Below are 13453 nucleotides of genomic sequence, written 5' to 3'. Positions count from 1 at the left end.
AATTTGTAAAGATTTCTACATACACAGGTTTTATGATTTCTACTATAGGCCATTCTAACACCCAAATTATGACATTACTTGGATTTGAGCCTTAATACAAATAGTCCCCAACTTATGATGGTTCAACTTAATGATTTTTCAGCTTTACAGTGGTGTGAAACAATCTGCATTCAGTAGAAACTATACTTTAGATTTTGACCCTTCCCCAGGCCAGCCACATGTGGTACAAGACTCTCATGATGCTGGGCAGTGGTCATGAGCTGCAGCTCCCAGTGAGCCACACTGTCACAAGGCCAACAGCCAGTACTCCAAGGTGTACTATGTAACTAAGCTATATGTTTCATAGGTTAGATGCTTTCCATGCATTTTTGACTTGGCTGTTTCCAACTTAACAGTGAGTTTACTGGGATGTAACACCATCATCAGTTAAGGAGTTACTAATTTTCTGGAAACCTGCATTCATTTCAAAGCCACCTACAAATTATAAACAGGCTAGGTATTTTGCTGTTTTATTATAATCTAAAAGTACCTAAATCTTGAAATTATTGTTATTTTCTAAAATGGAAATCACTGTTACTTCCATTTGAAAAAGTAATGTGTATTAAATTAGTTCACACAATACAAAAACTAAAGCACAGTGTGAAAGTTCCCTGAAATCTTGTCCTTTAGAGATAAGAAGTTGGTAAATACAGTTTTTTTTTTAAACCTCATTATACCATGGTTAGATTTCCATGTTAATCCACTTCATTTTTTCCATTGATGGCATAAAATCTCAATGGGTTACTATTCATTAATCCTCTCTTAGTTGACAGTTGATTGAGCTTTTTACTGTCATAAACATGTTGCTGGGGTAAACATGTTTATGTTTATGTATAAACATGTTGTTTTGGGGTATTAGAATTGTTTTGTTCCTGTCTGTGGTATTAGTTATAAATAAGTTTTTATAAATCCTCAGAACTGTATACCAAAAGAAAAAATGGGCCAGGCTTGGTGGCTCACATCTTTAATCAGTGGCTCAGGAATCTAAGGCAGGAGGATCTTGAGTTCAAAGCCAGCCTGAGCAAAAGCAAGGCACTAAGCAACTCAGTGAGACCCTGTTTCTAAATAAAATACACAGTAGGGTTGGAGATGTGGTTCAGTGGTCAGGTGTCCCTGAGTTCAATCCCCAGTACTGAAAAAAGGGAAAAAAAAAAAAAAGAATTTTACTGTTTGAAAATTTAAGAAATGAAAACATTTAAAAAGTAAAATCTGTGCTGCTGAGTCAGAGTGTATGCAAATTTTAACATGTTAGAAATTGTATTCCTAAAAGTTTACACTATATTCACAATATTTCACTCCAGAATGAGGCAATACCTATTTTCCCTTACCTTAGCCAATCAATGCTAAATACTAAGTTTTAAAACCTATTTATTCTATAAGGTGTGAAATATTTTAATTTGCTATTTTGTTATATATGAGGATCGAGCCACCCTTTAATATGTTTATTGGTCATTTATATTTCTATGTCCTATGTTTAGCTCTTTCCCTATTGTTATTTTGCAAAACCTTTTTGACCACTTGGGAGTTTTGTTTTAATTTTGAATATACTGTTTTTTCTCTTTAAACAAAACAGTAATTTTTATGTCATAAATCTATTTCTTTGTCTTACTAAAAAAATCTTCTTATGGGCTGCAGTTAGTTGTAGCTAAATGGTAAGAGCACCTGCCTGGCATGTGTGAGGCATGGGGCTCCATGCTCAGCACCACAGAAAGATAAATAAAGATATCATGTCCATCTAAAACTAAAATAAATAAATAAATATATATATATATATATTTATCATGACAATACAATGATCTTGACATATCATACATTTGATTTAAATGGGGTATGAATTCTCATTTTTCCATGTGTACAGGTTGCAGGATCACATTGGTTATACGGCTGCGTATATACATACAGCTGCCCGCCCCCCCCTTGCCAGGTGCAGCAGCAAACACCTGTAATCCCAGCTACCTGGATAGCTGAGGCAGGAGGATTGCAAGCTCAAGGCCAGCCTCAGCAAGACCTCATCTCAAAATAAAGGGGGATGTAGCTCAGTAGTAGAGTGCCCCTAGTTCAGTACCCAGAATCACACACACTCACACACAAAAAAAAAAAAAAAAAAAGAAAAATCTTTCTACCCCTGAAATTATAAAAATATTCTAAATTTTTGTAGTAGTTTTCTAGTTATATATTGAAGTTATTTTAGAATTAGTTTTGCGTTCATATCTTTATTCCAGTTATAGTTTCCTAGGCTCCATAATGAGGTAACACAAACTTGGTGGCTTAAAACAACAGAAACTTACTCTCTCTCAGTTCTGGAGGCCAGAAGTCAAGGTGTCACCAGAGGCCTAAGGGAGATAATCTGTTCCACACCACCTTTGTCATGTATTAAAACCATATATGCCTGAGTCTGTCTAGATACTCTTTTATTTATCTCTTCTGTCAGTTTCTATGCTAACAGCATCTAGTTTAAATTGCTGATATTGGTAGTATAGGTTGTATTCCATTGATCTTCCCTCACCAAAATAATAACAACAACCTTGGCTATTGATTACATTTGCCAGTTTTAGAATAAATATTTCCATAATTCCAAAGGTAACTCAATTGGTATTTGGAATTTATAGATTAAATTCAGGAGAAAAATAGTTATAATCCTATTAGATGGTCAATAAGTTTTTTAAAAAGGACAGGAGAAAGAATAACTAAAAGTTGCTTATGAAAATTATTTTTAATCTATTAAAGATATTTTTATATATTACCTTCCAACTAGCCACATACTGACTTTTTCTATTTATTCTAGTAATTTTCAAGAAGCATATAACTACTATATACTTAGACAAATAGAATTTATTATTCCTTGCCAGCATTATTCATCAGATTCCTTTGTCTTACTGAATCCTGGCTCCAAAATTGTGTTCCACCCAAATTTAATTTGAGTGAAGAGTTCCTCATTACTGGATCAGACCAGCAAACTATTTTTTTTTTTTAAAGAGAGAGTGAGAGAGGAGAGAGAGAGAGAGAGAGAGAGAGAGAGAGAGAGAGAGAGAGAGAGAATTTTTTAAAATATTTATTTATTTTTTTTTAGTTCTCGGCGGACACAACATCTTTGTTGGTATGTGGTGCTGAGGATCGAACCCGGGCTGCACGCATGCCAGGCGAGCACGCTACCACTTGAGCCACATCCCCAGCCCCCAGCAAACTATTAAGTGACCTAAAAGGGTAGAAAAGAGGGGCTAGGGCTCAGTGGTAAAGCACTTGCCTAGCATATGTGAGGCACTGGGTTCAATCCTCAGCACCACATAAAAATAAATAAATAAATATTTTTTTTAAAAGGCTAGAAAATATGTATTTCCACAATTGTTCCAAGCTTAGATGGTTTTATAGCCTGTGTCTAAAAAACCATTATATAAAATGAGTGCTGATGGTCTCTGATAAATTCTCTCAGTCTTGTCTTTTTTATCAGAATATATAGTCAATCAAAAAAATCAATTCAAAATCATTTAAGATCCTACAGTTTTTTCCTTTTAACCTATAGGGTTGAACCATCCTGGCATTTCTAGGATAATTAGCCATGAAATAGTGTTCTGTTAATATATTGTTAGGGGCTGGGGTTGGGGCTCAGTGGTAAAGCACTTACCTAGCATGTGTGAGGCACTGGGTTTGATCCTCAGCACCACATAATAAATAAATAAATAAATAAAGGTATTGGGCTCATCTACAACTAAAGAAAAAGAAAATACAGGTCCTTTCTTGCATTTTTTTTATTGGTTGTTCAAAACATTACATAGTTCTTGATATATCATATTTCACACTTTGATTCAAGTGGGTTATGAACTCCCATTTTTACCCCGTATACAGATTGCAGAGTCACATCAGTTACACTTCCACTGATTTACATATTGACATACTCATGTCTGTTGTATTTTGCTGCCTTTCCTATCCTCTACTATCCCCCCTCCCCTCCCCTCTTCTCTCTCTACCCCCTCTACTGTAATTCATTTCTCCCCCTTGCATTTTGGTTATCTAGATTATGGTAGCCATAAACAAACTGGGAAACTCTCTGGCTCTTTTTTTTTTTTCTTCATAATAGTTTAGATAACAGAAACTATCTGTTCTTTATGGTTTCTCCCTAAAATAACTTCCCTCCTTCACCTCACCACTTTAATCCTGTCTTATTTAGTAGCATATACTAAATTGTTCTGTGTATACATAGTTGATCACTCATGTTGATCTCCGTCCATTAGAACATAAACCCTGTGAAAATCAGAAACCTCATGTCTCATTCATTCATTCATGTCTCCAACATGAAGAACGCTGTCTGGGCCAGGCACAGTGGCGCACACCTGTAATCTCAGTGGCTGGGGCGGCTGAGACAGGAGGATCTCGAGACTTCAAAGCCCGCCTCAGCAAAACGGCGAGGTGCTAAGCAGCTCAGTGAGACCTTTTTTCTCTAATAAAATACAAAGTAGGGCTGAGGATGTGGCTCAGTGGTCGAGTGCCCCTGAGTTCAATCCTCGATACCAAAACAAACAAAAATGCTGCTTGGTATATAATAGGCACTCGGTAATTTGTTGAATGAAAGTTTAAAGCTGAGCAGAAAATATCTAAGTATAAACTTAGATATTAAATATATTACTTCAGAATAAATGTTAATTAATCATCATCATTAAAAATGTTCTGGGATTGACTACCTTCATTGTTCAACTCATCCTAAAGTTTTTTTATTTTTATTTTTTTCCTGCAGGTTATCAGAGGACTGCTGAAATTTTGGCCAAAAACATGTAGTCAGAAAGAGGTGGGTTCTGTTCACTGAAGTAGTGCACTGTAGCAGAACTGTCCAACCCCAGGGCTGTGAACTCCTCTCAGGCTTGGCCACAGTGGTGCTGACACAGAGCGGGAGATGTGGGGAGACTGAGTAGGACTGCTGTACATTACAGTGAATTGTACACCAACCAGACCTTTTTTGCTCACTTTATAATTTGTAGATTAAACTCATTCATATGGTGTCTATATAAACATCATATAATTTGTCATTGTTTTTTAAAAGAGAATTTTTTTAACCTAGGTGATGTTTTTAGGAGAAATTGAAGAAATCTTAGATGTCATTGAACCAACACAGTTCAAAAAAATTGAAGAGCCGCTTTTTAAGCAGATATCCAAGTGTGTCTCCAGTTCTCATTTTCAGGTAAGATATTTTCAGTGGCACCATTTTTGGTTTTTACTGTTATTTCTTTTATCTTAAGAGTTTTGACATTTCTGAATGTCTTTTTTAGGTTGCAGAAAGAGCACTGTACTTCTGGAATAATGAATATATTCTCAGTTTGATTGAGGAGAATATTGATAAAATTCTGCCAATTATGTTTGCCAGTTTGTACAAAATTTCCAAAGAACACTGGAATCCGTACGTGTTTTTATGTTGGTCATGTTTTTCTTGTATTGTCTTTCAAACCTTTTTATCATTTGATTTCCTAACTCATACGTGAAAACCTACAGAGATATGGAACTTATGCCAAAGGTTAACATCACCGTTTTATTCTGTTCTGTATTTTATATACATACAGTTTTATAAAGTTGTAAATGTACTTCAGCATTTGGTGTAACGTTCTGTACCAGTGTGTGGTCAGACACCATGAGGCATGCGAGGTGCAGGGCAGAGCTGTGCTGCCTGGCTCTCAGTACAGCCTCATCTCTGTGGGTTGCACCATCCTGGGGAGAAGCTGACATGCTTAAGCCATAGTGACACACAGTAGAATGCATATATATTTCTACTTCCTGTGACATTCTTATGCTTTTTTCTACTTTTGATTTATGGTAATTAGATCTTTTTTTAATCTTATTTTAATGTTACTTGGGGTTTCAGATAATGAGACTAGAGCAGAGATTAAGATAACTAGACGTATTTAGTGAGTTTTAAGCCTAACATGGAAAAGGGTGCAAGTTTTGGGATTACACCATCTTGACCACCACTGGCCGAGGGACTTTGAACACATTATAAACCTTTGAAACCTCGGTTTTATCATCTCTAAAACACCCCAAATTAAAGGAGTCAGCCAACATTTAAGTTCTCTTAGAATTCTCCAATCTGCTAGCTTCAGTAACCCAGGACTGGCTCCTTTACATTTCAGGACCATTGTAGCCCTGGTGTACAACGTGCTGAAAACCCTAATGGAAATGAACGGCAAGCTCTTTGATGACCTTACGAGCTCATACAAAGCTGAAAGACAGAGGTATTTGATATTTTGAATTTTAAAAATATCTAACATTTTAGTTAGTAGAATGTGATTCAATTCAGCAAGATAAAATCTTCTGAGTTATGTTTACAAAGTCAGTCAGTTACATTAAACGTAATTTGAAAGTCTCTAAATGAGTCATTTCCAGATAAACTAGCCCCAGCACTTTTTATAAATTTGTTAAGCAGAAAAAGCAGTGACATTTATTATTTAAGGTTGTTACATAATTTACTTCCCTAATGATTAGATTAGGATTTTAATGTGGATCATAAAGCCTATTTACCTCATTCTGAGCCTTAGATTTCATCAGTCTGGTAGCAGTCTACATTGTGAAATACAATTTTTGCTGAATTTCCAATACCAATTTATACAATTTGATTTCTTACATTTATGGAAATCACTTTTGTGCACGTGGGCTTCCATAGTGAGCATCATTCTTCATTTGTTCCTTGTGTAATAGTTTTGATAGTTCTGATGCTGTGAATCCCAGAAAGTGGGTTCAAAGGGCAGTGTGGTTCTTTAGGAAGAGGGAACTCACATAATGATATACTCAGGTACTAGTGATGTGCTGTTCCTTGTGTCAAATATATTTTAGAGGAGAAAGGACAGTTCATATCAGCCTTTAGAAACATGGCTTAGTGGTTACCTCTTTGAGAATTTCACCAATTATTATTATAGTCTTGAAATAAATATATGGAAAGTAAATTGTTTTTAAAAGTAAGAAGATAGGTAAGTAATCAGTGTACCTAAGTCCACCCATCATTCAAGGATAACAGCTACTATTTACTTCTAAAAAGCAAATTATCTATTCTATTCAGAAAAGCTGGCATTTTTACTACAAATTCCTAGTAATGGTTTTCTTTTGCCAAGTAAGGAAAGAAGCTAGCCCTTCAATAACCCAATGTATTATTTTTCTTAAATAGCAGTCTTTCAGGCAGGAATAGAAATTAGGCACATGATTTGACTCCCAGGAAGCAATGGAAAGAAATGTTTCCCTTAGCTGGGTGTGATGGTAATTCCAGCAACTTTGGAGGCAGGAGGCTTCATGAGTTCAAGGCCAGCCTCAGCAACTTAGTGAGACCCTATCTCACAAAATAAAAAAGAATGGGGATGTAGCTCAGGGTAGAGTGCCCTGGGTTCAATCCCCAGTGCCACAGAATAAATTTCTTTTGGAACTGAAATTAAGTTGTTGAAGCAACATATAAACTATCTTGACATTGGCTGTTCAAACTTCAAGGTTTTCATTTGATATGAAAGAGAGGGCTGGGATTGTGGCTCAGCGGCAGAGTGCTCACCTTGCATGTGCAAGACCCTGGGTTCGACCCTCAGCACCACATAAAAATAAACAAAATAAAGGTATTATGTACAACTAAAAAATAAACATTAAAAAGAGAGAGAGAGAGAGACAGAAGAGAGTAAGATACCAACTGGTTGTGACTAGAGATACAACAGGAAGGTGCTTCAGACTGCCCTTGTGGCCACTGCCATTGGTCTGTCATAGTGATCCAGCTGCTACACTGACCACAAGAAGTTAACATTAGAAACTTAATGTCAAAGTGCGTTATTTACAATAAAGCAGGGTTGTGGTAGTGGGCATGTATTGGGAGGGAACCAGTGGTCACCTTCAGTTGTTACAAGAGATGAACAGAATAATTACACTTACGATAGTGACAAAGAGAACTCAGATGCTCCTGGTAGCTGAACACCAGCACTGTAGCAGAGGGATTTGAGTGACTTGTGGGCCAACAGCGTGTCCTCCAATAAACTACCAAACAGCTTTTTTTTTTAGCTTCTGAAAGAATTCCTGATTACAAAAATTGTGATTTATCTACAGAGAGAAGAAGAAGGAATTGGAACGTGAAGAATTATGGAAGAAATTAGAGGAGCTAAAGCTAAAGAAAGCTCTTGAAAAACAGAACAGTGCTTACAACATGCACAGTATTCTCAGCAATAAAAGTGCCGAATAAAAAACAGCCTATCGTGTGCTGGATAGGCAGAGTTTTGTACACTTTTTTGGAGTATGTAAAAATTGCAAAGCAAACCTCATCAATATAATATAATTAAAAGGCCAATTTTTTTTCTGGCAACTGTAAATGAAAAATATATATGGACTAAACATAGCCGTGTGCTGTATCATGGCCACAGTATATTGTAACCTTTGTCTAATCATTGATTTATTGTGTCACTTCTGAAGTTTCACAGAAATGAATTCTATCATCTATGATATGAGTGAGATAATTATGGGAGTGGTAAGAATTATGACTTGAATTCTTTTTTGATTGTGTTGCACATAGATCAAATAGTCCGCTCTGTATATTTTCCCCTTTTATAATGTGCTTTTGACATTGCTGCAGACCTTAGTTACATCTTAGGAAAAAGAATACTTCCTGAAATAAAACTAAGGTATCATCCTCAGCCTTCCCCTTGTCTCTCCCAGAAACACGATGGTGGGATAACCTGCCCTAAAGTATATTACTGTACTCTGGAATTTGAGCAAAACCTTAAATCTCCAGGCTTTTAAAGCACAAAATATAAATAAAAGCTGGGAAAGTAAACCAAAATTCTTCAGATTGTTCCTCATGAATGTCCCCCTTCACCTGCAACACCCCAGAGTGAGCACTCAGCTGGCCTCTGGGTTCATTCCTCCTCTTTCTCTGCAAGGCTGGAGGCAGGGCCTTTCCAGTCCCCGTACCTGCCCCTTCCCCAGGCCCTCCTGACCCAGGGATGGAGTCCCACAGTGTGGTGGTGCAGATTGCTAGTTGTCACTGCCTGGCTTTATTTAAAGGGAATGCAGTAGGCTTCCTCTGTAGAGTTCTGAAAAAGTTGACTACATAGAGGTCTTGTATGTTTTTACCTGGTCAAGTATTTCTCACATCTTTTGTTATCAGAGTACCATTCCAATCTCTTAACTTGCAGTTGTGTGGAAAAGTGTTTTGTAATGAAAGATCTTCATTGGGGGATTGAGCAGCATTTAATAAAGTCTATGTTTGTATTTTGCCTTATGTGATCTTTGCTTTTTTCAGCTGCAAGCACGCTCCCCTTTAACATACATATGCATATTTACAGAAAATAAAGACAAATTGCAGAATGCATTCCAATTAAAAATAAGAAGATTGTGGGCGGTAGGTTAGTGTTCTAGCCATTTACCAACTTTACCTGTTTTACAGAGTATTTTCATCAAATTCTAAGTTCTCAAATATCCTTCCATCTTCTTTCATGTTTACCTCTAAATCCAGTTTTAATTAAAACAGAACCAAGATGATAAATCTCATAATCCACAAGACATAACAGCCCGTTTTGTGAAGGGCAAGGAGACTGGCAGATGAAAGTCAGGCATTACTGTAATGACATATTTTCAGCTACTGATACTTACACCTACTTCTTTAACGTCAGTCAGAAACCACCAGAGGTGCTACACAATACTCCCAGGTCACTGTGAAGGGCATCCTCTGCTCTCTGTGGCCTGAGGAGAAACTCTCCCTTCCTGCACAGTGGTTCTTGTCGGACTAGTCTCAAGTGGGAGAGGTATCAAGGGGGTCCCGGCCTGCCACACTAGCCCCAGGCCAGCAGCAGTGCTGACAGCCAGAGACCCCACAGCTAAGGGATGATCCTACAACACAATGACAGGAAGGCGAGCTCTTGACTTTCCAAAAAGCAAAAGTCACATCTAAATGTCTATTTTGTAAGTTTAGGAATATTTCTTTTACTAAAGAGCAGCTAGAGTGCATTTTTACAGGCTGTAACTAATAGTTGTTAAAGGTTTGTTTTTATTTTTTGAACAGGTAAATGTGCTTACTTATTTCCTATTTATTAAATATTTACTTAAATATTTGTTATTAAATATTTATGCTTATTTTCTAAAGCACATAATAGGTCTCCCCACTTTCCACAATATGGGATAGTTTTAGCATGTTCATTGGAGCAAATTTTATTAGCTATTTCAGTAACATTAAAAGGATTTTAGTTGGCTTATTTTTTTGAATTTTTTATTTGGTGGTGGGGATTGAACCCAGGGTTTCACACACACAAATAAGTACATGCTCTGCCACTAAACTACGTCCTTAGAGATGCTTTAAAAACATAAAACAAATTTTCAATACTATTAATATAAGCTTTTATGCTTGGCTTTGCATTTACCCTAAATAAAAGTTAATAGAGACACTTAGGCTAAAATTTGAATTCTCATGCTTTTGTGGAACACAATAGTAGCAGTAACTATTTCTTTACACAAGTTCATTTTTACTATTCAACCAAAGGTTTCTTACTGCTAAGTTAGACACAAGATGAAAATGTCCTATTTAGACATCTGAGTTGTTCTACCTGTTCTCAGACAGGTAGTTTTGGAGGACGCACTGCCCAGTTTATTCATGATCTGTGATAGACCCCTCTTCCTGGCCACCTACCATCAATCACCATGCCCAACTTACCTGCCCTGGAATCAGTCATGACCTACCTCAGACGTCAGCTCCATGCTGGGATTCCAGACCCATGCTATGCTGCCTTTTGTTTGGAGATAACAGCATGAAAGATATTGGTTGGTTCCTGTTGATTTCAATAATGGCAGACTATTCCTTTCGTACTAACTCAACTTTTATTTACCTGTTAATGAAATCAGAATATACTTGAGTAGGCACCTGCTAGGTACATCTCCTAGTGCTTTTGAGTGTTAATCACTTAGACCTGCATTAACACAGACTCCACCCAGAGCAGGTGGAGACTAGTGAGTCCATGAGAAATTTAATCACTAGTTTCTAGTGGCTTTTAAAGTCTCATTTAATAGTTAACATTCAGAGAGCCTGGACAACACAGATGGTAGAGGATGTCAAAGGGTTTTGAGTACAGTGCACAAATTCCAAAGTATGACCTGCACATCTTGGTAGACAGGATTTTTGGTAAGAGAAAATCACATTTTCTTCTGTCTACTTCAAAAACGTCAAAGAAAAACCTAAGGGACAAAGGAGAGCCTTAAGTATCCTGCTGGACCTTAGCTATACAGTGAACCAAACAGGAAGAAAGGCACCTTCCACAGCCCCACTCCTAAGGCATTGGACAGCTCTGTGAAATGTTCATTAATAATTTAAATACTTAAATAACTTTCAGGTTATCCACTGGATCTTTTCCATCAAGCTGGAATCAGTCTCTTTCTGAGTTAGGAATTCCAGTTTGACAGGCTGTTCCTCCCTGCGAGGCCCCTTTTCTTCAAGTGAATACAGGATTGCTGGTGGCTCCGATGTCAAAATGGAAGTGATGAGGACTTCCGTGACTGCGGGCAGTTCCCTGGTCACACAGGTGGCTTCAGCTTATGTGGTTTGTGGCCTGACCTCTTCTCTTGAGGTATCGCTTCCTAATTTTGATCATCCATTTCACACTGAGTTTGGCAAACTCCGCTGCTTTAAATAATGCCAAGAAAGCCCCACAGAGAAGAGCAATTGTGTTCCAAGGATTGGCTGTGATTATCTGCAAAACAAGCAAATCCGGGTTACTGGCTTGCTTCAGTCTTCATTACTAAATCATACAGGTGTTACTGTCAAACCCCACTCGAAAATTTATTGGGGTGACAAGAAAACACCTGTGTTCTGAAGCTGTCCTAGCTCTGAACTTCCTTCAGGCTATACCTTTTATGTCCACAGCTCAGACTGAGGAGAAAAATACAAATCCCTTACAAGAGATTCTGGAAGAAAAAAATTGTTTCTCAAAAATCTCTGTACAGGGCTGAAGCTGTAGCTCAGTGACAGAGTGCTTGCCTAGCAATATGTGAGGCACCATATACAAATAAAATAAAGGCATTCTGTCCATGTAGAACTACAAAACAAAAATTAAAAAAAAAATCTCTATACAAACAATATAGTATTCCATACTGAGCTTTAACTTTTTAAAATTTTTTTTTATATATTGATAGACTTCTATTTTATTTATTTATATGTGGTGCTGAGAATCGAATCCAGTGCCTCACACATGCTAGGCAAGTGCTCTACCACTGAGCCACAATCAGCCCCCTGAGCTTTAATTTTGTGGCTAATTTAACAACAGCTTTGCCTTAAGATCAATTTCCCTACAACTATACCCAACCTACAAGAAGGTGAGTTCCTCTTGTTTTTTTCCCATCTCATACACCTTAGTTTCACGGTCCCCTGCCTTTGATGTTCTCCTATCTTGATTTACCAATCCATCAAAATCTCAGCGCTTTCTCTGACCTGTAAGCCAAAACCTTCTCTGTATCTCAGCAAAGCTATTTATCCTACGAACAATTTTGATAGGTACTTGCCTCTGGTATTAGTTATTTAAAGCAATAGATTGCTGCCTCACTAAATGTAAACACTTGGAGGCAGAGGCTTTCTATTCAATGTCTAAATTCCCAACCAAGTTAAAACAAAAACACATGGAAGCCCAGTTTAGCAGGGTGACCTGAGACAGAATAAGCCTCAGGGTTCCCACAGGTGAAATGGCTACACCACCACCATTCTGGATTGCTGGGAAGCCAAGTGATGACTCAAGAAAAGCTTGCCTCTGTGAATAGGCTCCACTTAGCCCAAAGCAGGCACCTCATGCTGAATACAGTAAGTTTAAAAAAAAGGTTCAAATGCACATTTTACAGGTACAGCTCAAAGCTACTATCGTTCTACCCGGAGTCTTCTCAGTAAGCCTTTGCATCTACTCTTTTCTACACAGCCTTGTGGCCGTAACAGTAGGGTGGCAAGGAAGACAGCTGTCTTACAAAATCCCTACTTGGTCCCAAGAGTACAAGGTTGAGGCTAAAACTATGAAATTTCTTGCCCTAAGCAATGATCCTGTCAGGACACTTGGTGATTTTTAGACTCGGGTCTGGCTCTAGTGAATGTGGAGCCAGTGAATGTTCATTTTGCAAAGCCTTTCAATTATGTCTCTCCTTCCAAGGTTGTTGAGTCTGAGGATCTGGGCATTCATTGATACTTCAATTATTTGTGCCTTTCTTCCCTGACTTACCACAAATAGTAAGTACCTATCTATCTTGTAGAGACCCTTTAAAAAAGAATGAATTCTAATAGTAGTCTATATAGTAGTTTCATGCTTTCTATTTAGTCAATTAATATTACACTGAGCAGCTCCTCGGTGCTAAGCTCTCTACTAGTTATCAGAGAGTCATGGTGAACATTATGAGCCTCCTCTCTAGAGGGACAAGAGTCTAGATGAAGACAAGGTCAACTAAATAAACTACATAC

At 37.5% G+C, this 13453-nt stretch overlaps 2 protein-coding genes across 3 annotated transcripts in view; one reads left to right on the top strand and one right to left on the bottom strand.

Moving 5' to 3' along the window:
* PPP2R5A (protein phosphatase 2 regulatory subunit B'alpha) overlaps positions 1-9256 on the top strand; it is a 69040-nt gene extending 59784 nt beyond the window's left edge. The window contains exons 9-13 of the mRNA XM_081297250.1: positions 4769-4819; positions 5090-5209; positions 5298-5425; positions 6150-6251; positions 8089-9256. Coding sequence (XP_081153376.1) covers positions 4769-4819; positions 5090-5209; positions 5298-5425; positions 6150-6251; positions 8089-8221 — 534 coding nt within the window. The 3' untranslated portion in view covers positions 8222-9256. The remainder of the gene's footprint in view (positions 1-4768; positions 4820-5089; positions 5210-5297; positions 5426-6149; positions 6252-8088) is intronic.
* A 1576-nt stretch (positions 9257-10832) lies between these two features.
* Positions 10833-13453, bottom strand: part of PACC1 (proton activated chloride channel 1) — a 39682-nt gene continuing 37061 nt past the window's right edge. For both annotated transcript variants that reach the window (XM_081298656.1, XM_081298657.1), the window contains one exon: positions 10833-11711. In XM_081298656.1, coding sequence (XP_081154782.1) covers positions 11550-11711 — 162 coding nt within the window. In that variant the 3' untranslated portion in view covers positions 10833-11549. The remainder of the gene's footprint in view (positions 11712-13453) is intronic.

This window comes from Spermophilus citellus (genome assembly GCF_964194105.1).
Source record: "Spermophilus citellus genome assembly, chromosome: 6".
NCBI lineage: Eukaryota > Metazoa > Chordata > Mammalia > Rodentia > Sciuridae > Spermophilus > Spermophilus citellus.
The sequence above is the reverse complement of the archived record's forward strand: the minus strand, read 5'-3'. Positions and strand labels throughout refer to the sequence as shown.